The 26268-nt window shown below is 37.9% G+C and overlaps 1 protein-coding gene across 4 annotated transcripts in view; it reads right to left on the bottom strand.

Annotated features, from left to right (window-relative positions):
* The window catches only part of DCL4 (dicer-like 4), a 179954-nt gene that overhangs the window by 147663 nt on the left and 6023 nt on the right, over positions 1 to 26268 (bottom strand). For all 4 annotated transcript variants that reach the window (XM_090011173.1, XM_090011255.1, XM_090011331.1 and 1 more), the window contains exons 3-5: positions 2528 to 2638; positions 1439 to 1573; positions 1261 to 1333 (exon numbers count right to left, since the gene is read on the bottom strand). In XM_090011173.1, the coding sequence (XP_089867299.1) occupies positions 1261 to 1333; positions 1439 to 1573; positions 2528 to 2638 (319 nt within the window). The remainder of the gene's footprint in view (positions 1 to 1260; positions 1334 to 1438; positions 1574 to 2527; positions 2639 to 26268) is intronic.

Below are 26268 nucleotides of genomic sequence, written 5' to 3'. Positions count from 1 at the left end.
AAATGTTTTGAAAAATCGCTCGCCTCCGTTTTGAAAATTTGCGGGAAAAATGGAGAGACGGGATTTGCTCGTCGGTACGAGGTTCGACTGTTCCTGTCGCCTTTACCAGAGATAATCGAACCAAGGATCGAATTCATGCCTTTTGCTTTGCTTAAGTATTTGTCTAAGAATTTATTCTAAGTCTAAATGCATAAAGAATCATGCTTGTGCAATGCAAATGCAGAAATGTATACTTTTGAGAAAACAGTTTGGAATTTTGGGATTTTTCAAGTGATTCTGAAATAAATTTGATAATGGAGTGAAGAAATGATTCAAAGGGCTGAAATTGATTTGAAAAGGTCAGATTTTGAATCTAACTCAAAATTTTGAAATAGATCTGGAAGAAGAGACTTGAAATTCCGAGACTCCAAGTCTCGGAATGATCTGAATTTGGAAAGATAAGCCTTTAGATAAAAAGAAATCAGTTAAATAAAAAACGACATCGATCCAGGTTCAAAAAAAATTTAATAGATGATCTGATATGAACAAATCTCAGACCAACTACTCCACCCGATGCAGGATTCACGACACCACCAGATCTGTGATCTGATCTAAATTTAACCAAAAAAAATGACTACGTCAAAAAAAAATCCCTCGACAGCCAGATCCACGACTGAACAACATAGTTATTCTTTACCCCACTCAGATCCATTATATGATCTGAACTAACCAGATCGAATCCAAAAAAAAATCCAGTTTCACGACTTTTGCACAACACCCGTACCTATAGCTACTCGATCCTGTCGACATGGATATATAGATCCATCGTAACCTTTAGATCTGACTACAGATCTGAGTCATGACAATTGTCAGACCTCAGATCTGTTATCAGATCTGTATCACTTATTTTCCAAAACAGAGATCGATCACACCTTTTATTTTTCTTCACGTAATCTATTGTCCTTCACTCAAACTAGGCGCAGAACACGAGATCACGCTCCCAGAGTCGACTGCTCTGATACCATGTAGAATACACAGAAACCGAGAGAGAGAGAGAGAAAAGAAGAGGGAGAGAGAGATAGAAGAAAAAAATGTCAAAAAGTTGTATTAGGTCTAATCTCTTTTTAGTTAAATAGAGATTAGCTAAAAGGTTAAAATTACATATGGGTCCCTTATTATATATAAAATACCTAAAAACAACTTTTAAGAATAAAGACTTTAAGTGGTCGACTATTCTTAACAAGCTTGAGCAATCACTAACAAGACAAGTAGCCACCTCACCTCTTCCAATGACTGGAGATGCTGTTAATCCAAATATCCTTGGTAGCTTGATGGTATCTCTTCTATAGAACTCCTGCCAATATGAACATAATTTAAGGATCTTATGCTCAGAAAATATGCAAAAACATATAAGAAAAACATTATTGAAAGTGAAAGTAATACAAGTACAAACACTCACTTTCATGATTTGAGCATATGGATGCCTCTTCTGTGCATGGTGACATTCATCAAATATGAGAAGAGCAATTGCCTCCATCCTCATGAAACAATGGTGCAAATTTCGTAAGAGTATTTCAGGGGTCATAACAAGAACCTATAAAATTTATACAGCAGCACGAAAGTAAAGATGCATAATGAATATTACACAAAGCGACAGAAAAAGTGAATCTCTCTCTCTCTCTCTCTCTCTCTCTCTCTCTCTCTCTCTCTCTCTCTCTCTCTCTCTCTCTCTCATCTTTTGTTTAAACAGTTAATTTTCTCTGTTGGATAACATATGATGAGTCTTATATGTTGTTATTTCAATATAATGAATTTAGATTGAAGCTGATGTTGGTATTTTTTCTCCCTAGGTTATTTTTTTTGAAAGGTTCGTCTTGTATCTCTCCTCAAAGAAAGATTTGGGATTTTGAAGCAAGTAGTGCTATGCCCTAATCACACGGAAAGGAATATCCATGCATCAGCGATATGCCAACAAGAGAAAGGAATATCCCTAAACCCGCCTGGCTCAACCTACTGTCTCATGGGCCTAGCAGGGCCATCCCCATATGATGGAGTTTGGACACAGATCATCCTGGATTGGGTTGTGGCCCGGCCCAGATAATATGTAACTTTTGTTGACAGGAAAATTTTAGAGGATATTGCGATAAAATACATACGGGAAATGATCGTATTGTACAACAAAAATAACACGTTTCCAAAAAATGCCCTACACGAATCAGCAGAGATGTGACAAAGTAAATCCACTCTCAAGTGACCGAAACACCCAACACAGCTTAGGAATAAGATGAGGAAATTCATATATTTATTTAGAAAACAATCTTTAAAATATAATAACCAAATAGCTTCTTCATTTTAAGAACGCAAAGTGGTTTACCTTACATGGATGACACATGCATGTAGATGATGAAGTCATCAAATACATATAGAACCAACAGAATCCAACATAATTTTTTATTTGTTTCTCTCTCGTGCCCTTCTGGGCGGTACAAACAAATTCGGAATGAGCCAGATCAGACAGATTTAAAAAAGAATTGAAAAAATTACAAACCTCATATTTTTCAATCTCCGTTTCCCATTCTTTAAGACTGTCCAAATGCTTGTGAGTGCCAAAGTAGCTCCCAACCTTGAAATTCGTGGAATGCTCTATGACCATTGCTTGCTGCACAGAATATCAAAACTTAAGGAGGATTAACAAATCAAGAATGCAGTATCCAAATGATAGTAACTTACACCATGTTTCTTCAAGGGAAGAAAAAATTTTAATGAAATATCTTAGTGATGAGCAGACACCAAGTATGTGAGAGAGAGAGAGAGAGAGTTTTCTTTTCTTTTTTTTCCCAAGGAGGAGAGAAGAGTATTAATACATCAGGTAAACAAAAGAAATAATGAAAAAATACTGAAAACTCCACAATTGTTCTGATCCTGGGAAGACCTACCCAGTGCACATCTTTATCATGTCATTTTGAAAGACGTAATGTAATTTAAAGTTTTAAGGACATGAAATATCATATTGGCTTACAAGAACACGCTAATAGCAGTTATGTCACACACCATGACAAGCTCAGATACACTAGACTAATTATTGTTTTGGTCTTCTGAAATCAGCATAAACAAATATCATGGGAAATCAGAAGAAACATTAAACAGTCATGTGACCAACATATTTCACACCCAACCAAGTCAAATGTGCATGAGGCCATGCCTCTTTAGAATAGCAACTCAAGTTGCTTTGAGCATGGTTGCATACTTTTGTGTTCCGTATCGGGTGTATCGTACGATACAGCGTTGGCGCAGTTAAAAAAAGCTGAAAGTTGTATTTTTTTTCATTAAAAAATGCAGTGTTGGCGCACTTAAAAAAGGCAGAGTTCTCCATATGTCTAGAGTCAGTTAGAAGGGAACCCACGCACCCTAAGTTCCGTGAGATCGATTTGAGGGCCGATTCGTGCGCAAGAGAGAGAGTTTTGCGATTTTATCAGGAGTGCATTTTCACTATTTGGCACTTAAGGAAGTGGGTTAAGGTACAAAATCCATATTCTTTGCTTCTTATTGAGTGTTTTTGGGTAAATGTGTGTTTGGTGCTTATTTTTTGCTTCTTATTGAGTTTTTTAATTGGTTTTGTTTTATTTTAGATCCTTCAATGTCATCTTCACGTTTATGTCATATTAGAGATGATCATGCATGGTAATATGTACCACGACTAGGGTAAACATTGAATTTGAGATGTTTGTTCTGTGGTGCTATTATTAGAGGTGGGTTGCATAGATTTAAGCAACATATTGTGGGTCAAGATCAAAATATATGTTATGTGATTCACCGTCTATTCCTGCAACTTTTTGTGTTGATGTTATTGCTGAAATAGAAGAAATTCGAAGAAGAAGAATTTTGCAAAAATGTAAGGTAAAGGACTTTCAACCATTGTTCTAGATTCTGAAGATGATGATAATGATGACCCACTTGCCAAAAAAAATGGCTCAACATAAAAAGATCATCGAGCAACAGTTGGATGCAGAACTAAGGAAATACTATCCTGAAGTTTGACAAATAAGCGCTAGAAGATAGTTTAGTTTTAGGATCTTTATGGTTTAGAATTTTAGAACTTTGAAGATGAAGATTGGCATGTAAGGCGTTGGTTAAATGTAATGTTTTTAGTTATCATGAGCTCTTATTGGTGTTGTAAGACTATAATTGTGTTTAAAATTTAAATTATGTGGTTGACTTTTAATTATATTGTCAGTTGCATGGTTTGTTATTAATTTAAATTATGTAGTTGCCTTCATATGTGAATTTATGGTTGTATTTTGTGAAATTCATCATTGTTTTATGTGGTGTGATTTTTTTTTAATTTATGCTAAATTTTTCTGATGTTTCTAGATTTTTTTGGAATTTTTGAAATTTTTTTATTTAAAAATTTATGATACAATATGATACTTTGTAAATAGTTTTAGTACAAAGGAAAATGACTAAAATGCCCCTATCGGACATTTACCTATTACAAGATTAATAGCTATATATATGTGTATATGTATGTATATATAAGTGTATACATACATGTATACATAGATTTTAACACTTCCTCTCAAACTTACGGTGAAATAACCGAAAGTTTGTTAAGGAGAAAAATAAAATGAGATGTAGGAGGAGCTTTGGTAAAAAAATTGCAAGTTGGTATTCTTATGTGACATACGGCAATGTAATAGTTCCTCTCAAATATTCATCCCTGACATAATGGCAATCCATTACAATGTGTTTGTGTGATCATCGCAAAAATTTTTCTCTCTCGTGGTTTCTTTCTCTTCCTTCTCTTTTCCTTTTTCAACCTCTATTTTCCTCCTTTTTGAAGGGAGGAAAATAAAAGACAGAAAAAGAAGAAGAGAAGAAGAGGAACTCTTTTGCGGGGTCTCACTTGACCTTGATTTGAAAATATTTAGAAAATTACTCGCCTCCGATTTTGAAATATTGCGGGAAAATGGAGAGACGGGATTCGCTCGTCGGTACGAGGTTCGACCGTTCCTGGCGCCTTTACCAGAGGTAATCGAACCAAGGATCGAATTTATGCCTTTTGCTTTACTAAAATATTATCTAAGAATTTATTCTAAATCTAAATGCACAAAGAATCATGCTTGTGCAAATGCAAGGATGTATGCTCTTTTGAAAGATGTTTTGAAAATTTCCAAGTTTTCTGAGATGAATTTGATAATAGAATGAAGAAATGGTAGAATCTAACTTAGAATTTGAGATAGATTTTTGAAGTTCTAAGTCTTTTCGGAATGATCAGAGTTGGGAAAATAAATCTTTTGAATTCAGAAAGAATGATTTGAAGATGAGAGAAAAAGGGAGAAGCAAGGAAATTTCAAAGTCAGAAAATGGACTTTGAACTTAGATTTAGGAGAAGAGATAAAATTTGAAATGGAATTGAATTCAAAATTTGAAATCAGGATGGATTTGAGGAATCCCAGTGGTATAGAAATGGATTTAGGAGATTCAAATTAGATCTGAAAATGGAATTGGATTCGAAATCTAGAATTGGGAATGTAATTGGATTCTGGATCCTAAAATGGAATTGGATCTGAAGTCTGAGATCCAAAGTAGAATTGGGTTCTGGATCCTAAAATGGAATTGGATCTGAAGTCTGAGATCCAAAGTAGAATTGGGTTCTGAATCCTAAAGGGATTGTGGATCTGAAGCCTGAGATCCAAAAGGTGGAATTGGGTTCTGGACCCTAAGATGGATTTTGGATCTGAAGTCTGAGATCCAAAGTGGAAGTTGAATTCAAAACCCTTTTCAGAGGGGCTGGCAGCCCACAGAGGGAGGGGGATCTCCGGCGAAACAGGGGGTGGGCCCTGTGTGCGCCCCCTCCCTATAAAAAGGCGAGAGGGGAGAGGGGAGGGCTTACGAGCCTCCCCCGACTCTCTCTCTCATCTCTCGTCTCTCTCCCCTCTGTCTCTGCTCTCTCTCCCCCAGACTCCATCTCTCGTCTCTCTCTCTTTGCATCTCCGGCGAGCCCCGCTTCACGACGGTCACCTCTCCGGCGAGCCCCCCCCCCCCCCCCCCCCCTTTCCGACGACCTCCCTTCCCTCAGCAGCCCAGATAGCCCCCCCTCTTTGCTTCCTCTGATTCGCCAGAAGGCCGGCAGGTGGCCGACGGCCCCTGCCGAGCCTTCCTCCTCCCTTTTCCGTCAGGCAAGGGGCTCCGCCCCCTTGCCTTCCTCTTTTTCAGCAGGCAAAGGGTTCCGCCCCCCTTGCCCTCATCCTCTTAGCAGGCAGGGGGCTCATTATTCTAGCAGGGGCCGATGGCCCCTACCCCTCTCCTTAAGAAAGGAGGCAGGAGCCGAAGGCTCCTGCCTCACCTCTCGGAAACCGAGCAGGGGCCAATGGCCCCTACCCCTCTTTTTACCGACAGGGGCCTCTGGCCCTTGTCTCTTTATCTGTCGAGCAAAGGCTCGACAGGGGCCTTTGGCCCCTGCGCTCCCCCTCCCTATTTCATTGGCAGGGGCCATCGGCCCCTGCCCCTTAATTTTGAAGAGCTGGCAGGAGCCGAAGGCTCCTGCCCCTCCTTCCTTTAAAACCCAGCAAGGGCCTCGAAGGCCCTTGCCCCTCCTTTTGAAGACTCAGCAGGGGCCAAAGGCCCCTGCCCCTCTTACTGTTATCACGGCAGGGGCCGATGGCCCCTGTACCCATCTCCTTTAACGGCATGAGTCATTGGACCCTACCCCGTTCTCTTTCGCAACTATAGGGGCCAATGACCCCTCGTTGAGTTGCGGAGAAACCGAGTTTTCTCCCTATCTTTATTCATTTTATGCATGTTAAACAACGTACTTTTGCAGTGTTACGCAACGGAGCCCGTTCGCGCCCCGCGAACTAAACCGACGATCACCTACGTTCGTAGAGGACTTCATTCTCGCAATACCCCAAGGTAGGAGAAGTTGCACATGGACTTAAATAATTAAATCAAGCTTAAATAATTAAAGATCGAAAGGACTTAATGATATATTTTTATACATATACGTATATAAGTACACTTTTAAATCAAGGACGCGGTTTCGCGATCCTTGTCCCCTTTGCTTTCGCATTTCCTATTTCTGTTTGCCGTCGCGCTTTGCGCCTAGGCTTTTGTTTTAGCAATTACTACTTACTGTCTTTTAATTCAAGGACGCGGTTTCGCGATCATTGTCCTTTGCTTTCGCATTTCCTATTTCAGTTCGCCGTCGCGCTTTGCGCCCAGGCTTTTGCTTTCGTATTTACTACTTACTGTCTTTAATTCAAGGACGTGGTTTCGCGATCCTTGTCCTTTGTTTTCGCATTTCTTGTTTCCGTTTGTCGTCGCGCTTCGCGCCCAGGCTCTTGCTTTCCGCATTATTGTCTTTCGTTCTTGCCTTGCCATCGACACAACATATTCAGAAGGAATACCTATTCCTCTATTTTTACCTAATATGTTTGGGGAAAACCCTCGATCTGGGGCAAGATCAAGTTGTTGGGTGATGGGTTCATTTGTGAAGCCCATTTACCAAAACCAGTGTCGTGACTTGCATAGCACCTAGACATTGCGTCATCAGTTGTCAGATTCGAGAAAATTACATGCCATATGTTGGCAAGTTGTGTGTCGTTTCGAAAGATTTGAAATGTTAAAATAGCTTTTTAAAAACATTATATCTCTGCGAAACACACTCCCGAGGCTCCTATTAAGAACCTATATCCCTTTCCTCGTAAAGTGTACTCTTGAACATGCGAGGCATGTTAGTACTACGACGATTGGATAAGAGAGTCTTATGACCTCGATTAGTGCTTAGTGCACGTTGTTGAAAACACATATAAAAATGGGATCGCCTTCATAGGCAAGATGCTCGTTTCGGTCTAATGGACCAGAGCATGAAGAATAAGGCAACGGCTAAGAAACCCTGTCGCGCTCAATTCAACCTGGCTTCGTTAAGAGAGAGGACGAAGGGTACCAACTCCGATGGATAGACTATTTATGGCTTTTTAAAAGAGCAAAAGACCCGTTTTTCCTCAGTCATCGGAGGTTAGGGGGAGGGATAGGGGCTACATAAGTTAGCCTAACACTTCTGCAGAAGTTGGATGCATCCCTATCAGGCCTTGGGGACTTACTCTCTTGACCATCGGTCGTCTCCATAGGAATAGGATTCAGTCAGACAACCGAGGTATCTTAAAATACTTAACATAATGAACACTCGGCCTGGACTCGACTGTTTCGACTCACGTGCCATGTATGTACCCGCATGGCCGGTTATCAAGTAATAACTAAATTGAGCATGCTCACCCTTTTTCTGTTTGTTGTACTTAGCTTGTTCCTCCAGTCTATCTGCTTAGTTTGCTCGTTACTACCTGCTGCATAAATTATCTATGCCTAATTTAGTTCTTTCTGTTTTTGTACTCTCCTACTAGTTTTTCGCAAAACTAACCCATTTTATGGGTACAGGTGGTGAATAGGTGCATCAGGCGATGGCGCGACTGCGAGATGATTTAAGGATCCATTGTTTCTGCTCGTAGTTCTTCTCCTGGACATTTTGGTTTTTGATACGGGTTTCCCTAGAGGAAATCCAAATTTTTGTACAAACTTGATACTCTCTTTAAATAGAAGAAATGGTTTCCTAAGTATTATTGCAGATCGTCCATGGTAAATCTTTGTTTTCTCGCTAACGTGCCCAAGGTTGTCAAACATGTCCTTTTTCTTTTAAAGAAATCGTTTTCGCTGATTTTAAAAATAAACTCCGTAAAGAAAAGGAATTTTTCAACTATTTCAAAGAAATTATAAGGTTCGAAATTTTGGGGCGTTACAGAATATATATATATATATATATATATATATATATATATATATATATATATATATATATATATATATATATATATATATATATATTTGTCATACAGCTCAGCCAAGTCGACTAGGCCTGGCACCCAGTCCAGCCGACTGGGTCTGTATGCTCCTCTTTGAATTTTCTATATTGCCTTTGGAGTAAAAAAAACTACTTACATACACGGAGAAAATGAGAAGGGTACGTAACTTTATCATTTGAACGCATTAGTCACTTAATTCAATTTAACAGACATTTAACCTAAGCTAATGGTCAATGGTAAGAGTATTAACTCTAGCTTTGTATTGGTTGTTCCAATGCTTTGCATTCACTGCAGATGACACAGGTCTCTTATAATGGTTTGGCACATAGAGTGTTCAGACAACAGGGGATTCAAATGGTCATTCAAGCAACTGATATCCCAAAACAAACAATGTGTTTTGTAAAGGTAACCAGCATCACAAAGACCTTTGGTCACAACACCCCCCCCCCACACACACACACACACACACAAGGATGCATTTAAGGAATATCAGACTCATTACAGGAAGCACGATATGATGCTTGGAAGATACATGACATAATCATCTCATCTTGATATATGTTAACCAAGAGAAGAAAATCTTGAACAATATTTGAAGCAAAACCATGTAGAACATCTGGGGGGTTTCCATACTGTCAGTAAACCATAAATAAATAAAAAAACCATACATTTGACCCTATCAGCTGGGCCTAACAGCCCAGGTATAGACCCCAGTTATGGGCCTGTGTGCATTATCAATTCATAACAACGAATAACAAAAATTATTATCTTAACCCCTTATTTTCTATTTTTTTTTTCACCCAGCCGACCACTCGGCTGAGGTTCTAGCAGGCCTAGTCGACTGGGGTTCCAATCAGACCCAGCCGACTGGGGTTCCAATCAGACCCAGCCGACTGGGGTATCCATCAAGCCCAGTCGATCCTAGTCGGCTGGGTTCGTGGTTTTCCTACCCCAGGGGAAACCATCCAAAACCCACAAAATCAAACCTGAGTTCGATTTCTCACCCATTTTCACAAGAGGGGACCCGTACCTCTGTTCGGCGTTAGATGGTTGCGGCAACCGCGTGAGGATGATCCCGCTGACCCTGATTGCATGATTGCACACTGTGAGGGTTGATATCGCCGCCTCCGGTGATCCTGCTGTCAAACAAGGCTGCGCTCCCCCTTCACGCCGCGCGCACGAGAAAGAGAGAGAGAGAGAGAGAGAGAGAGAGAGAGATTGAATGGGGAAATAGAATCTACTCGGGACCCTTTTTTGAAGGGGAAGGCCCGGCAAAATCGAAGCCCCCTTCCCTCCAGCGGCTGCGCTTCAACCCCCCCCCCCCCCCTCCCTTTCTTTCATGCGACTTCGGTTAGGGTTCTCTCTCAGAACCCTAAACCCCCCCCCCTTCCTTCTTTTGCTTCAGACTTATCGGGCAACCCTTATCGAGTTGCCGCTTTTTTTTCTTTTTTTCTTATAAGCTTGTTACACAGGGCGCGGCTCGGGTCCGGGCCCGAGACCCGTAAACCGACCCCAAACAACATGGATCCACAAGTTGGATACAACTGTGGATCATCGGATTAACTTTATAATTAAAATTTTATTCATTTATTATTAGTATTATTATTATTAAATCGTGGTTGATATCATTTATACCTGATTACCCCTTTATGGGTCCTAGATCCGAAATGTGGACCTAGGCCCAATTTGCATATTTTGAAATATTTTGTAATATAAACAATGATTTGTTAGTGAAAACTTACAGTTTTTACAAGGGGGAAGCAAGCTTCCCCTAAAAAATCGGCGCTTCCGAGCACGTTTCGAAAGCGCCACGTTTCTGGCTTTCGAAACGCGCTTCGGGGAAACTCCCCACACTTTCGGTAACCTTGTCCTGCACGAAGCAACCCTTAAATGAGAAGGAGATTTCACATCCATGATTGAATATTTGAGAAATTGAAAAAAGATTTAAATTTAATTTTGAAACAACTCTAATTTTTTGGACAAAAATGTTTTGAGAAGACTTTGAGCTTCCAATACTTTTAATTTGCAAGGATGTTCCATCGAAGATGGAAACATAAAAACTTTTTGAATTAGTGCAGACCTTAGATAGACTATTTTCGTGTAGAGTCATATGAAAAGCAGCTCCCGAGTCAAGGATCCAAGAACACATAACTGGAGGAGAGGAAGATGTTACCTGAAGTTGATGGAGATTTAAGTAGTTGTTGGAGTGACACCGATAATTGGATAAGTGAAAAAGTGTCTCCTCTTCTAATGGATTATTCTTTCTTTGGTGTAGTCTCATCAACGAAAGCTAGTTTGTTTTAGAGGTATCATTGAGATTGAGACAATTTCCCGGTTCATGACAATGGTGACAAATGGCTTTCCTATACCCACCATTATAGTTATTTTGTCTCCCGAAGTGCAGAGACTTGTAAGTTTTAACATGGTTGTCGGGTTTAGAGACGGCCAATAATTCATCTCCCCCTTTAACCATACCAAGACAAGTTTCTTCTTGGCAAACTTCGGCAACTGCATCTTCGAACGGAAGAGCTTTAGCTGTATGGAGGAGAGAAGATCTAACTTGCTCAAACTCGGGCCTAAGCCCGTGTAAAAATTGAAAAAATATTTCTTTTTTCATTTGTTCTCTCATTAGCTTCACATCTTCACTAGCAACCCATGTAAGTTCAAGAAGAGAACCCAAAGTGGGCCAAGAGAGCTAAAATAATCACAAACGCTCAATTCACCTTGTTTGATTGTTGGTATCTTGTCTTGCAAGATCTTTTTGGGTATACATTGTAAAAATATCTTCAAAGAGGCTATGTGCACAAAGGCACTAGATTCTTGACAGACAATATGTGCACAAAGGCACAAAAAGAACACTCATAAAAGAGTACAAATGCACAAAGGCATCAAAAATAAAGAATGAATTTATTGAATGAGTAAGAGAACCTTTACAAAAAGCTTAAATTTACAAGGGGGATGACCCCATATTTATACAAGTGAGAGGACCCAAGGAAGGGCTCCAATATAGGCGTTGGAGCCCCTCTAACGGTCATATTGGGGCCCCTCAATGCCTAAAAGACAAAAACAGAATAAAAAAACGTATTCAAAAATGAATATACGTGAAATGGTGAAAAGACTATTTTACCCCTAGTAGGTATTACAAGATATATATATATATGAATTACAATTTAACATGTACACCCTTCAAAAAGAACCAAGCCTCATTGGCTTTACAAAATTTGGCAATGTTGGCACATATCTTGAGTTTAACATTGTTCATAAACCATGCAATAATCTTGGCATGGTTACTTTCTCAATCCTCTATTTTAATTTGATGGTCTTGAATGACTTTCATATGTGCATCACCTTCTAAGGCTTTCTCTTGATCTCTTTCTTTTTTTGTGAGCTTGAGTTGTGGTTCCGAGATGATGCCCATGACATACCCCCAAAGTTTCTTTCCTTTGAGATTGTTCTCCATAGCGGAAGCCCACATTATTTAATTTGTGTCATTTAGCTTGAAAGAGATCAATTTTTTGTGCATGCTCCATTCTTGAAGAGAAGGATAGTACGAGAAAGAGGAAAAGGAAGTAATGTGCAAAAGCACGTATAAAGAAGTTTTTCCTCACTTTGAGTCACCATGAACACACGATCACTTTGAAGATGCACTTCCTCAATAACTCCGGCTCTAATACCATGTAATGAAACAACGGAAGTGGTAAAAACAATGCTACTAAGGGCTTACAAGATCACACTCACAATGTGCACAAGCAAAGTCTACTAAGGGATAACACAAATAGCCAACCAAGGGCAAACACAAGAGTAAAAAATATAGGATCTTATTGAAGAGGTGCTTAAGTAAGCATTAAAGAATAGAGGGGTTACACCCCTATTTATACAAGAGGAAAAGAAGAGAAAAGAGACACCATTGTGGGCTCCCAATGGAGTCGTTGGGAGACGCCATCGACTCTATGGTCAAAAAGACCATAGAGTTCCTAATGGCTCCTCTAGTTACATAAAATAGAAAAAATAAAAGAAAATAAAATAAAAAAGAAAAAATAATTGTTTTAATAAACAGTTTTATTACAAAGAAAAATAACTAAAATGCCCCTATCGAGCATTTACCTATTACAAGATTAATAACTATATATATGTATGTATATATAAGTGTATACATACACATACATACATGTAAAAATGTATGGCTATAAGACAAGTCATATAATTAGGTTCCAAAAAAATCATAGGAAACAAATCTACTAGGAGCTTTAAAAATCCTCATGGATTTTCTAACACTAGAGGAATCTATGTCTTGGTCTTGGGTATATCTTTCTAAGACACATAGTGGATGATCATCGGTGCGATGAGTATAAGTTTGAATATCGCTATGAGATTGATCTATATCATTAGATCTCGCACTCATATTCTCATGTACATCATGTGTGTCCTCATTGTCACTTTCATACACATCATGAATATCAATATCATTGTTCTTATGAACACTATCATTTATCATACTTTTATCATGTTCATTAACAAGATAAAAAAGAAAAGAATAGTCAGAATGTTCTTTAACTTTATCTTTATCAAAACGACTCTCATTTTCAAGGAAAACAACATTTCTTGAAACATATAACTTGTTATTCTCTATATTAAAACATCTATATCCTTTTTTATTTTCTCCATAACCCAAAAAAATTCAAGTCCTTTTGTGGATAGTTTATCAACTTTATTAGTAAGAATAAAACATTTGCAACCAAAACCTCTTAGTCTCATATAATCAGGAGTTTTAAATAGTTTTCCAATAGGAGACACATTTTCAATAGTTTTTTATGGCATTTTATTAATTAGGTAAACCGCCATAAGAGCGGTTTCGGCCCAAAAAACTTTTGAAATATTTTTAGACAAAAGAAGGGTCCTAGTGGTCTCTAATATGTCTATGTTTTCTTTCTGCTAAACCATTTTGTTGAGGTGTATAGGTATAATATCTCACAAATTTTTCCTAATTATAAAATTTAATAAATGTAATTTTTATTAAATAAATATATTTTTATTATTTAAATCGATATAATATATATAATATATATGTGGCTGACGTTAAATGGATCCTAATATGGATCCTGGACTCTTTGGGCCGAGATCCAAGATCCATGTGTTGAATAGATAAGCCTTTAAAAAATATTATAATATTAATAAGATAACATATATATATATATATTATTTATATTTAAGAGTTTTATTATGCAAGGACTTTTTATTTCCTTATAGAAATAAATGTAACGACCCCAACTCATTGTGAACACCCCAAATTTTCCCAAAAATCCAAAAATTCCCTTGTTTCCCCTGGGTCCCTTTCTTTGAATAAATCGAGTCAATTTTTAATCAAATTTTCATTCATTTCTCGGATTCACTGGAATCCAGACTCAATCTTCATTTTTTACCCAATTTATGATCTAAATCGAATATCTGGATCCAATTCTGATCCTGGATCTCTTATTATTCCAAAAAAATCAAAAATTTCAAATTCTTTATATTTTCTCAGAGGTTTTTCTCAGTTCAGGGTCCGATCTCAATTCAAAGTCCGAATTCTAATGTTTTATCAAAATTCTCGGACCCAGATCCATTTCTGAAATTCAATTTCCAAAATTAACCCTACTTTTCTCAAAAAAACTTATTTTCAGAAAATTTTAAATATTTTAAAATAAATATTTTACAAAAATCTTTCAAAAGACCTCATTTGGGTCTCATTTTCCTAAAAACTCCCTCGTATTTTTCTCATATCTTTAGACCTTTTTATCAAAAATCTAAAAAAAAATCCGAAAAATATAGCTTTTTACACCATTTTTTAAAAAATACTTGTAAATGGACCTTCTTTTTGAAAATCTCTGAAAATAAAAGACCATTTTGAAAAATGGCCTAACGGCCTTTTCCTATAAAAAATGACCATCGGGGTCCTTCTCCTTCATCACCTTCACCCCCGCATGTTCTCGACACTTCTTCCCCTTCCCTCTTCTTCTTCTTCTTTTTTCTTCTGATTTCTCTGTTTTTTTTTTTCATTTGGCTGAAGGAAACCGATCATCCTGGCCGCAGTTACAGGTAAGTAACTCCTTCCTCTTTGATCCTTTGTAGAAATTTCCTTCCTCCTCCGATTTCGCTTTCCCATTTTATTGCATTTCCCACTATTGTCGATGCCTTGTTTCAGTTTTCTTCTCTTTTCGTTTAACTACAATGCAACGGTGATAGGGTCGACTTGCATATAGCAGGATTGACTCACCCCTTGCAACAATAATGGAATCTCCGATTCCAACATCTTCTCTCTTCCCTTTTATCCTTTATTCATTGAATTTCTTTGATTTTCCTAAAATCTTTAACGCATGTTTATAATTCGATTTATCTGTTTTAACTTTCATTGTCCGTTCATGCATAGATTCCCATTTGCATTCTAATTTCTCATGTTTATTTTGGTTTCAAATTTACATTGGATCCTCAATTTTATTCGGTACATCTCCGGATATACTGGTAGCTGATGATGCCTCGTAATGGCATCACCGGTTCACCTGGGTTTCGAGGTTCTGGGTTTATTTTAGTTCTTTTTTTTTTAGTTTGATTCCCCTTTTTTTTTATTCTTGATTCCCTGCTCGCAGTTCAGTTTCCTTCCCAGTCTTGATCTTTTGTTTACATTTTTGTTTCCTTTGTAATGTTCACTTCTTATGTTCATGTTATTTTCTGTCTTCAATTAAATGTTTGTGTCTTAATTCCTCCGCATTATCTTTTCTCCATTTCTCTGTATTTTAATTCCTGATTTACATTTGATCTCCGGTTTTGGCATGCATTCAGTCATCTTCTTAATTGCATTTTATAATTTACCTGTATTTTTCTTTACAACATTTCATTATGGAATAATTGCATCTCGTGTTTTCCTCCACCCCCCCTTTTCCCAGGTTGTGAGCTTTTACCATTAGATGTATTTCTTTTCCCGTTATAGCATTTCTCATCCATGTATCGATGCAACTTAATTTAGAGGATTCATAAGTTATGATTGAGTTTTTTGTGAGATCATCAGAGTTATGGATCGATGGCTTCTTTAATCTTGATTCAATTGTTCAACGGATGAGATAGCATACCCTTCCAACATTGTGGAATCTCTGGATTCCCCCGCCGTGATGGCCCAGTTACGTTAAGATGATTAATGGCTGTGATGATCAAAGAAGTCCGTGGCAATAAAAATCTGTATATTGGAGTTGTAATAAAGCTTCGATGCAACTTCCTGCGAGTTTGATTGGGTCAAAGGTGCCTGTACATTAGCACTCTAGATAAACATCACCCATTTGTCTGCATAATATTAATCCTTCTCAGCACCTGTGTAGTTTTTACTTTGCATAAATCGCATTGTGTTACATTCTTTGATCTTATCATCTTTATTCTTTTATGTTATCTGAAACCTCGGATTTCAGCAGTAGTTTTAGCATTTTCTTTTATGATCTATCTTATTCATAATGCCTCTCATTAGTGTCTCCCTGCGTTTCTGCGTTCTCATTCTCAACTGCCATTTACATGTGATCTTTGCATATAATAGGTATTTTACTACCCACATTCACATTCATATCTCCCTCTACTAGTACCTTGCCACATATCCTGCCGTTCCAGCCTCCCATTTCTTTTAATTCACTTGCCGGCATCACCCTGTTAAACCCGACCATTTAGATCACTTTTATTCATTTATTTGATATAGGTAGATAATATCATTGGGCATCATTCAACTCCTTTGATTCATTAACTTCATGTGTTCAGCATGGTCTTGTTAGTTTACCAGCATTGTGCTTACCTGTTGATCCATTGGGATCGCGCTGGTATCATCTTCTATATGCATCTGCAATTTTTTTTTTCCTTCAGTTTTCTGTTTAGAATGTTAACAGCAAGTGATCAGGCCAATAGCAAGCTTTCAGCGCCAGTGTCAGCTCTCTCCCAGAGTTATCCAGGTCTGCTCATAACCCAAAAAGCATATGGTTGGGTAGGTTTCAAAGGCTAACTGCCTTACATGCTAAAGAAAGAACAACGCCATCAGGAGAAGTCATCTTACGAGCTTATGTTCAGGAAAATCTCGTGTATGTCATCATAAGCAGGATGATGATAGTATAAATTTAGGGGTGAAAAGACTGGAAAGATCTTCCGTTTCATAATGATCAGATGCAAGGCAAAAGCTGGTGCAAATTGTTCATCACTTCAATATCATGTACACGCTACCACTAGCAGGAACGCTCCTTGAAGGATCTGATGCTCTTGCAATCTTGGCACTCTGAACCAAGCTCAGCAGTTATGAATGGGGAAGAATATTTAACAACTACACTTGGTTCTTCTGATGCATATTATCCACTCCATTTGCACAGCCTCCTTACATCCATTCCTTTCATAAATACACTCACCTGTGCACCTCACATCTCCACCACCTTGTTGTTCACTATCCACAAACTACACCATCACAATCCCCTGTTGTCGCCCCCACTGCATTCCACTTAACCACGTATGCCCTGCTACACAGCAATGTTCCATTATCAGCTACAGCCCCTCTCCCGAGCACCTCACCTCTACTTAAGCCCCACAGTGACTCAAATTTTCCCTGCAAAAGTCACTATTCACCATGCACTTTTATACCCCACTTCAGCTGCACATGTCCCATACCTACAACAATATATACAACAACAACAACAACTACGCCTTCATCCCAAAACAATTGGGGTCAGCGATATGAACCAAAAAAGAAATTCATTTTGGGTCTTCCACATGAATCCTTTTCCTCCAATCATTTCTATCCAACGCCATGTCCTCGGTGAGGTTCAAAGCATTCATATCCTTTCCTATCATCTCCATCCAAGTCTTCCTAGGCCTACCCCGACCTCTTTTAACTAATATATTTTCCCATTTCTCCAACCTTCTAACTGGAGCATCATTAGGCCTTCGCCGAATATGTCCAAACCACCGTAAACGATTCTCTCGCATCTTATTTTCAATTGGTGCAACACCTACCTTCTTACGTATCTCTTCGTTCCGAATCTTATCTTTTATTGTATTTCCACACATCCATCTAAGCATCCGCATCTCAGCTACACTCATTTTTTGAATATGATGTCTCTTGGCAGCCCAACATTCCGTACCATATAGTAAAGCGGGTCTAATAGTCGTCCTATAAAACTTTCCCTTCAACCGCAATGGCATTCTACGATCGCACAGCACTCCAGTAGCACTTTTCCATTTCATCCACCCAACCTTTATCCTATGATTTACATCTCCATCAATTTCTCCATACTTTTGAATGATGGATCCCAAATATTTGAAATAATCATTCACCGGTATATCTTGCTCACCAAGCTTCACTACACTCCCATCACTACTTCGTTGCTTACTAAACCGACATTCCATATATTCAGTCTTACTCTTACTCAACTTAAAACCTCTAGCTTCCAATGTCTGTCTCCATAATTCTAACTTAGCATTAACCCCAGTTCTAGACTCATCAATCAAAACAATATCATCAGCAAACAACATACACCACGGTACATTTTCTTGGATTGATCTCGTAAGCTCATCCATCACTATCGCAAATAGGAAAGGGCTTAAAGCAGATCCTTGATGTAACCCAACCGTTATCGGAAAATTGGTTGTCACCCCTCCACAAGTGCGGACATTGGTTACTACTCCTTCATACATATCTTTAATTATACTAATGTACTTGAGAGAAACACCTTTCTTCATCATTGTCCACCAGAGAACGTCCCTAGGTACTCTATCGTATGTCTTCTCTAAATCAATAAAAACCATATGCAAATCTTTGTTCCTCTCTCTATATCTTTCAATAAGTTGTCTAAGAAGATGTATAGCTTCCATAGTTGATCTTCCAGGCATAAAACCAAATTGATTCTCCGATATCATGACAACCTTCCTCAACCTAGACTCAATCACCCTCTCCCAAAGTTTCATAGTATGACTCATGAGTTTTATACCACGATAGTTTGTGCAATCTTGTATATCACCCTTATTCTTATATAAAGGCACCAAAGTACTCTTCCTCCACTCATTAGGCATCTTATTTGTTCGCCAAATCAAGTTAAAAAGATTTGTCAACCATTCTAAACCTTTCTCTCCCAAGCATTTCCAAGCCTCGATAGGTATACCATCTGGGCCAACTGCCCTTCTTGATTTCATTTTCTTCAAAGCCTCTGCAATTTCTTTCTTTTGAATCTTGCGCATGAAGTCACGATTTATCTCATGAAAAGGAATGGAGAAGTCTCCAAGATCTTGAGCATGACTATCATTAAATAGCTTATCAAAATAATCTTTCCATCTTTCCTTAATCTCCTCATCTTTGACTAAAACCCTTTGCGTTTCATCTTTGATACATCTAACCATACCCAAATCCTTCGATTTCCTATCTCTCATCTTTGCAAGCCTATATCCTTCTCGCCTTCTTTGGTATCCAACTTGTCATAAACCTCCTTATATACCTTAGCCCTCGCGTTTCGAACAACTTTTTTAGCTTCCTTCTTTGCTATCATATACTTCTCCAAATTCTCATTATCACGACTCTTACTTAGATTTCTATAACACTCTCTTTTAACCTTAATAGCTAATTTGACATCCTCGTTCCACCATGATGTATCCTTACCTAGTGGTGCACCGCCTTTAGACTCACCCAATACCTCCTTAGCTACTTTTCTCATACCACCCGCTATCTTATTCCACATTGATTCTGAATCCTCCTCGAGACACCAATCAACTTCCTTAACTACCTGCTCTACAAACATTCCTTGTTTAGCTCCTTTCAGTGCCCACCACTTAATTCTAGGATCTATCCTATGTCTATCCCTTTTGCGGCATTGTCTAATTCTAAGATCTAAAATTAAGACTCTATGTTGTGTAGCTACACTTTCTCCTGGTATAACCTTACAATCGATGCAACAACCCCTATCTCTCTTTCTAAGTAGGAAAAAATCTATTTGACTCGTATTAACCCCACTTTTAAATGTTACTAGGTGAGACTCCCTCTTCCTAAACCAAGTGTTTGCTAAGATCATATCATAGGACAAACAAAAATCTAAAATCCTTTCTCCACTTTCATTTCTTTCTCCTATACCATAGCCTCCATGGATATTCTCAAATCCATCCCTACTAATGCCTACATGTCCATTAAGGTCACCGCCGATGAAAAGCTTTTCTCCATAAGATGTCTCTTGTACTACTCCATCTAAATCTTCCCAAAATTGATGCTTAATGGAATCATCTAAACCTACTTGAGGTGCATAAACACTAATAATATTAATAATATCCGTACCTAATACTAATTTAATAAGTAAAATTCTATCACCCTTCCTACGGACCTCAACTACATTATCTATAAACTGACGACTCATAACAATCCCTACTCCATTCCTATTCCTATTTATTCCTGTATACCAAATCTTATATCCCCAAGGTTCTATCACTTTAGCTTTCTCACCTACCCATTTGGTCTCTTGAAGACATAAAATATCAATCTTTCTCCTACACATAACATCTACTAACTCTACCAACTTACCAGTTAAAGACCCTATGTTCCAAGTGGCTAACCTAATTTTATGGTCTTGGACTAACTTCTTTACCCCCACCCGTCCAACAAAGTGAGGGAACCCTTGCCTATTTGACACCACACCCGGGCGCCGGTGTGACGCGTCGCTTCTGGGCGACGACCTAGCAACCCTTGCACATTTATCACTGCCTCCGGGCCTAGAGAGTACAGCGCGTCGCTCAGTAGGGAACGCCCCAACGAAATTCTCATATTGGTTCATTTTCATAGGATATGACAAAGTTTTTATGCTGGCTGTCACAGGCCTACCGCAACCCTCCTCCTTTATCCGGGCTTGGGACCGGCAGTGTATAACTACAACAATATATATATATATATATATATATATATATAGTTGCATTTCATTCCACAATCTTCCACTCACTGCAGCATGATATTCCGCCATACTGGCATCTTCAATATCACTTTCCTGTGCAAAACAGCACTCACCATCTACACTCCATTCACCAATTTCCCTCCCTATAACAGCACTGTTGTACCCACTATAGTTATTCATAAGTATTTCCTACAACCATCAATGTAGCAACCATAGCACCACACTCATTCATGGCATTTTTCCTATCTATTCCCCTCATGTCCATACCCACTATTTCCACTTCACAAGCATCCCTATGCTTCACTCACAGCACCCTCCTGCATGCATATACTTTACCTTCACCACTGTGCATAAACCCTCCCTCTGCAGCACCTGTCTATCAACCGTCACAACCCGTTACACCTCCAATTAGCCCCAGCCTATGCCCTTGCTGTCCCGTATCAGCAGACACCTTACAACACCCATCACCTCCCCTCCTGCTAACACTCTTCCATCACAGCACCCTTCACAATACACACATGCCAGCCCCTTTCACCCTGCTGGAACTCCCTCATATCATAACACAACTGTTATGTTTGCTCATGCATTGTAATACATATAGTCCCTTCAGCCCACACTCCCACCTATTACAAAGCACTACCTATGGTTAGCACCATATCCCCTAAAATCACCTGCTGCATCCGTTGTAGCAGGGTAGCACCTATTCTACCTCTCTCAGTACATCTCCATCATCTCCCTGTATCACACCTTGTTTGCTCCCAGCTACCACATCGCTTCCCACTGCCACCTTACTTGCTGGAGCTCTAAACATTCCATCCATCCATCTGTCGTCTGTGGTGATCCCGGCTGCAACCTCATCAATCCCTCCACTTGTGGTGACCTTTCACATGCTTACAGCAGTGCTAGGCACTGCTGTAACCATTTACTTGGCACTGCTGTAGTCATTTGCATATCTATAGCAGTGCCCATGCACTGCTATGATTCACTTACATTCCCGCAGTATCCACCTTGTGTTAACACCTATAGCTGCTGCGTTGATTTCCTGCAAATCACCTAATCCCCAGTCCATTCTTACCATGAGCATATTACTTAAAGTGTTCTCATATTGCATTTCTCATTAATATCAGCCCTGCATACACATGTCTATAAGTATTTTTTTTATTATTATATATACATTGTTTAATATCCATTCACCCATTGGTTTAAAATATCATTCATATGCTTCAACACCCATCCTTAGCTTAGAATGTTGTATATATATATATATATATATATATATATATATATATATATATATATATATATATATATATATATATACACACGTCATATTCTTCCATGAACACATGCATTCCTACAAACATCTCTTCATTAATACAAATATGATCATATGTATATCGATTTCAGCATGGTTTGCTTCTATATTTTTGTATCTTTGTTAAGTGCTAACCCTGTTTTGCAGGAATTACATAGAAAATACTACTTTTTCTTCCTAAATTAGGGATTTTTGTAATTTGAATTTCAATTCAAAAGTTGTAATAGCTAGATTATAATGAGGATTTACATTCCTTGCACTAGATTAGAATGTATGGGCATGCATATCCTCTAGAAGTGCTTGTTTCATGCCATTTTTTTCCTTTATTTTCAAAAATTCACGAATGGGAACACGAATGGCACGTGCACCACTGTAATGAGAGGTAATTAATCCTAAGCAAATGACTCACATTGATGACCATAGTCAAAATGTGGGCAATGCTTAGGATTTTTATCTTTTATGGAATAACATTAGATCCACACTGGATCTCTTTTCAAAAATCATCATATTTTTTATTTTCTTACTTTATCAGAGTTTAATATGAAATTAACTCAAAATATATATCAATGACCATAGTCAGGATACATTGAGAGTTAATTTCATTTTAAACTCTATAAAGGCATTAAAATGTATTTTATTTTTCATGTGAATTTAAATACAGATTATTATATAATACATTCAATGACCATAGTCAGGAATGTATTATATCTTCAATCTTATTTCAATTCTCCTAAAGAATGAAATATGTTTTTCAATATTCAATTTTCAAATTCTTTAAATCATTTCATCATTTAGGATAGAATTGCATCATGTTTTCAAATTATTTCAATTTTTTTTCAAAAATCAAGTGATTTTGAGACAATTCTTCAAATATCTACTTCACTTTTCAAATCAATTTTCAAACTCTTATTCATAAATTCAAATTCATCTTCATATTCTCATTTCTTTTATTTCTTCAATTCAAAATCCATTTTTCGAACTCTGATTATTCCAAAACTTGAAATTTCAAGTCTCTTCTTCCAGATCTATTTCAAGTTCTTAGTTAGATTCAAAACCAACTTCAACTCCATTAATTATTTCTCCAAATATCTTCAAATTCATTTCAAAAATCACTTGGATAAATCCAGAAGTTTCTAAATTATTTTTCTCAAAAACATACATTTCTGCATTTGCATTGCACAAGCATGATTTTTTGTGCATCCTTAGACTTAGAATAAATTCTTAGATAATATTTTGGCAAAGCAAAAGGCATAAATTCGATCCTTGGTTCGATTACCCCTGTTAAAGGCGCCAGGAACGGTCGAACCTCGTACCGACGAGCGAATCCCGCTCTCCATTTTCTCGCAAATATTTCAAAAATGGAGGCGAGTAATTTTCAAATATTTTCAAAATTAGGTCAAATGAGACCTTCACAAAAGAGTTCCTCTCTCTCTCTCTTCTTTCTTCCCTCTTCTCTCTTCTTTTCTATCTTTTATGTTTCCCCTCAAAAAGGAAAATAGAGATTAGAAAGGAAAAGAGAAAGAATACAAGAGGAAAAATTTTGCGATGATCACACTCATCCACATGAAAAGTGAAAAAAAAAAATTTAAACAATTGTGAAAACCAAAACCCAATAAATATGCAGAACAGTAAACATGCATGATTCAATGCACATGCATGAATAAATTATAAAGTTATTATCAAAGTTCTCTTTTGCATGCATGTTCATATTAAATGCACACAAGTTTAGTTCCACTTTTCATTAAACCTGCGGATACTCAAAACAGGTACAACAATTCCCAAAGTTCAAGATAGGTTCCCACTTCCCTGATATAGCTTAGCATACAACTTGTATTTTTATTACTAGGTTTCACATTTGTTCTTCAATCGATATCAGGAATCAGCACCATCCAGGAACATTAGAAATCAACATATAATGTTGGGACATCAGGAAAATCAGCATCCACTAATGCCACTTTCTTGGTATACCAATAACAACAGTTGTGTCTACAACAACACCTCCTGGCAAAGTAGCTGAAAACTCCCTAAAACCGTGGTCGGGAGGTAAACCACCATATCGAGTTTAGCGGCACAAACGCACACGAAGTTTTAGTATCCTCACGATTTTTCCAAAACCGCCTCCAAGATTCCCACACTGTAGAAGGGACATCCAAGAAAAAAATTTATTAATTACAATGTTTATTTCTTTTATCCTTTTAACAAAGGTCAAATTCTTTACAAAAGAATCATTTTGCAAATCAACATGCAAAACACAACACGAGACCTAGCCCGCTACAATTTAATAGTGTAATTAATTTAAAAAACCAATAATTTCAAGAATGAATTTTATAATGCATAAACGCAATACATGCTCTTGGCCCACATGGCCTACATTGGTTCACATCTGACCACCGATGCATCTTATGCAAAACCCTCAGTGAATATGCACACTCACACATTACTTGAACATGTCCACAATACACATTCATTCACACACAACAAGAATGTACATGCAAGACTAATTGCATATGCATATGAACAAATGCTTACAACATGCAATATTTCATGACTCATTTTATGCATAAACTCTTAAATATGCACATAAACATCTCCATACTTACATCGAATTACATTTCAGAATTTTCAGTACGTATGAAATAACATTCACAATGTACCAATGAAATGTATGCCATGCCCAATCAATATTCAATACATGCATCACCTTGTACCATGACAAATATGATTGGTTTGCGCACAAACAATCGTTGGCAAATTTGGTTCCGCTTTCACATGTGTAACAAGTGGCAAATTTTGTCCAGATTGCATATATGTTACCAGTGGCAAATCTGGTCTAGATTGCACGTATGTAACCAGTGGCAAATCTAGTTCAGATTACACATATGTAACCAGTGGCAAATCTGGTCTAGATTGCACTCTCATTACATAACTCTCAAAGGAGGCGGCTATTTATATATAACGAAGGGCATAATGCCCTAGCCAGTCTCCGGCCTAATGGCCTGATCCCTCCGCTACCACCCCAAACCTCATTGAAAATTCTCATTTTACGAACACCAAAATATTTTGGATCGAGCCACGGATAGAAGCATGTCCAAAAATCAAGATACCCATACAACACAAACTATAATGGGAAATCTATTACCTGGAATGTGCTGCAGATATCAATCGCCCCATTCTCCAAGTAATGTAGGCTATATGGTAAATGACATGAAATAAAACTACCCTTTGAAATTGCCAACATACCCATGAGTGCCACCATCTGCAACTTTATAACCTCACACCGATAATCAAAAGTGTTAAAATATGAAATCTCATATCTCATATGTAATCTCATAGGGAGCTCATGTATTTCCTTGTAATATTTTTTCTTTTTTTTCTAGTTAGTTTTTAGTTTGATTAGTTCTAGTTTAAACCCGACTAGAACTAACTTAAATCCTCTTTTTTGGACCCATATAGGCGTCACCTTTTTGACTAGTCAAAAAGGTTTTTTTGACCAAGTCAAAAAGGTGCTGCCCCAAAGGGAGCCGTTGGGAGTCCAATGACTCCCTTGAGGCTCCTCTCCTCTTCCCTATATATATTCCCACTATTCCCCCTTGTATACTCACTTCTTCTTGTATGGAATTTTATCCCTATTCATTAAAGTCATTTATTTTATGTTTTTATACCCTTTCGGGTAGTTTATATTTGAGAGTTCTCTTTGTGAACCTTAGTGGTTCTTATGGTGCATTTGTGAGAGCTTGTTGAGAGATATCTTTGCGGTATTTTTTCACTTTCTTACATGGTATCAGAGCCGGGTTGGTGGACGTGCATTGAGAAGCGTGTCACTTAGGGTTTTTCAAGAAAGTGAGATCTCTTTGAAGAATTGATTGTGTGGCCGTGAAAAGCTTGGAAGGCTACCCATTCGTGCTCCTTGTGGTAAAAATATTCCTTTTCTTACTTGTTTTTCTTCTTCCCCTTTCTTTCTCAAGATTGTAAAATGGATGACAATGATAATGTCACCATTAAGCCCATAAAACTCAATGATTCAAATTATGTTACATGGGCTTCTATCATGAAGCATCTCATTTGGGGAAAAGGTCTATGGGGCTTAGTTGATGGAACCGATGATGAACCTCAACTAACTCTCACTAAAGAAGGAGGAAAAGAAGTATCTCTTTCGGAGATGAAAACAATTAAGGTTATTTCCACGTATGAGAAAAATTAGAAATAA

Source organism: Nuphar pumila, chromosome 1 (genome assembly GCF_984573655.1).
Source record: "Nuphar pumila chromosome 1, dmNupPumi1.hap1.1, whole genome shotgun sequence".
Lineage (NCBI taxonomy): Eukaryota > Viridiplantae > Streptophyta > Magnoliopsida > Nymphaeales > Nymphaeaceae > Nuphar > Nuphar pumila.
Note: the sequence above shows the minus strand (reverse complement) of the source record. Positions and strands in the feature narration are given on the sequence as shown.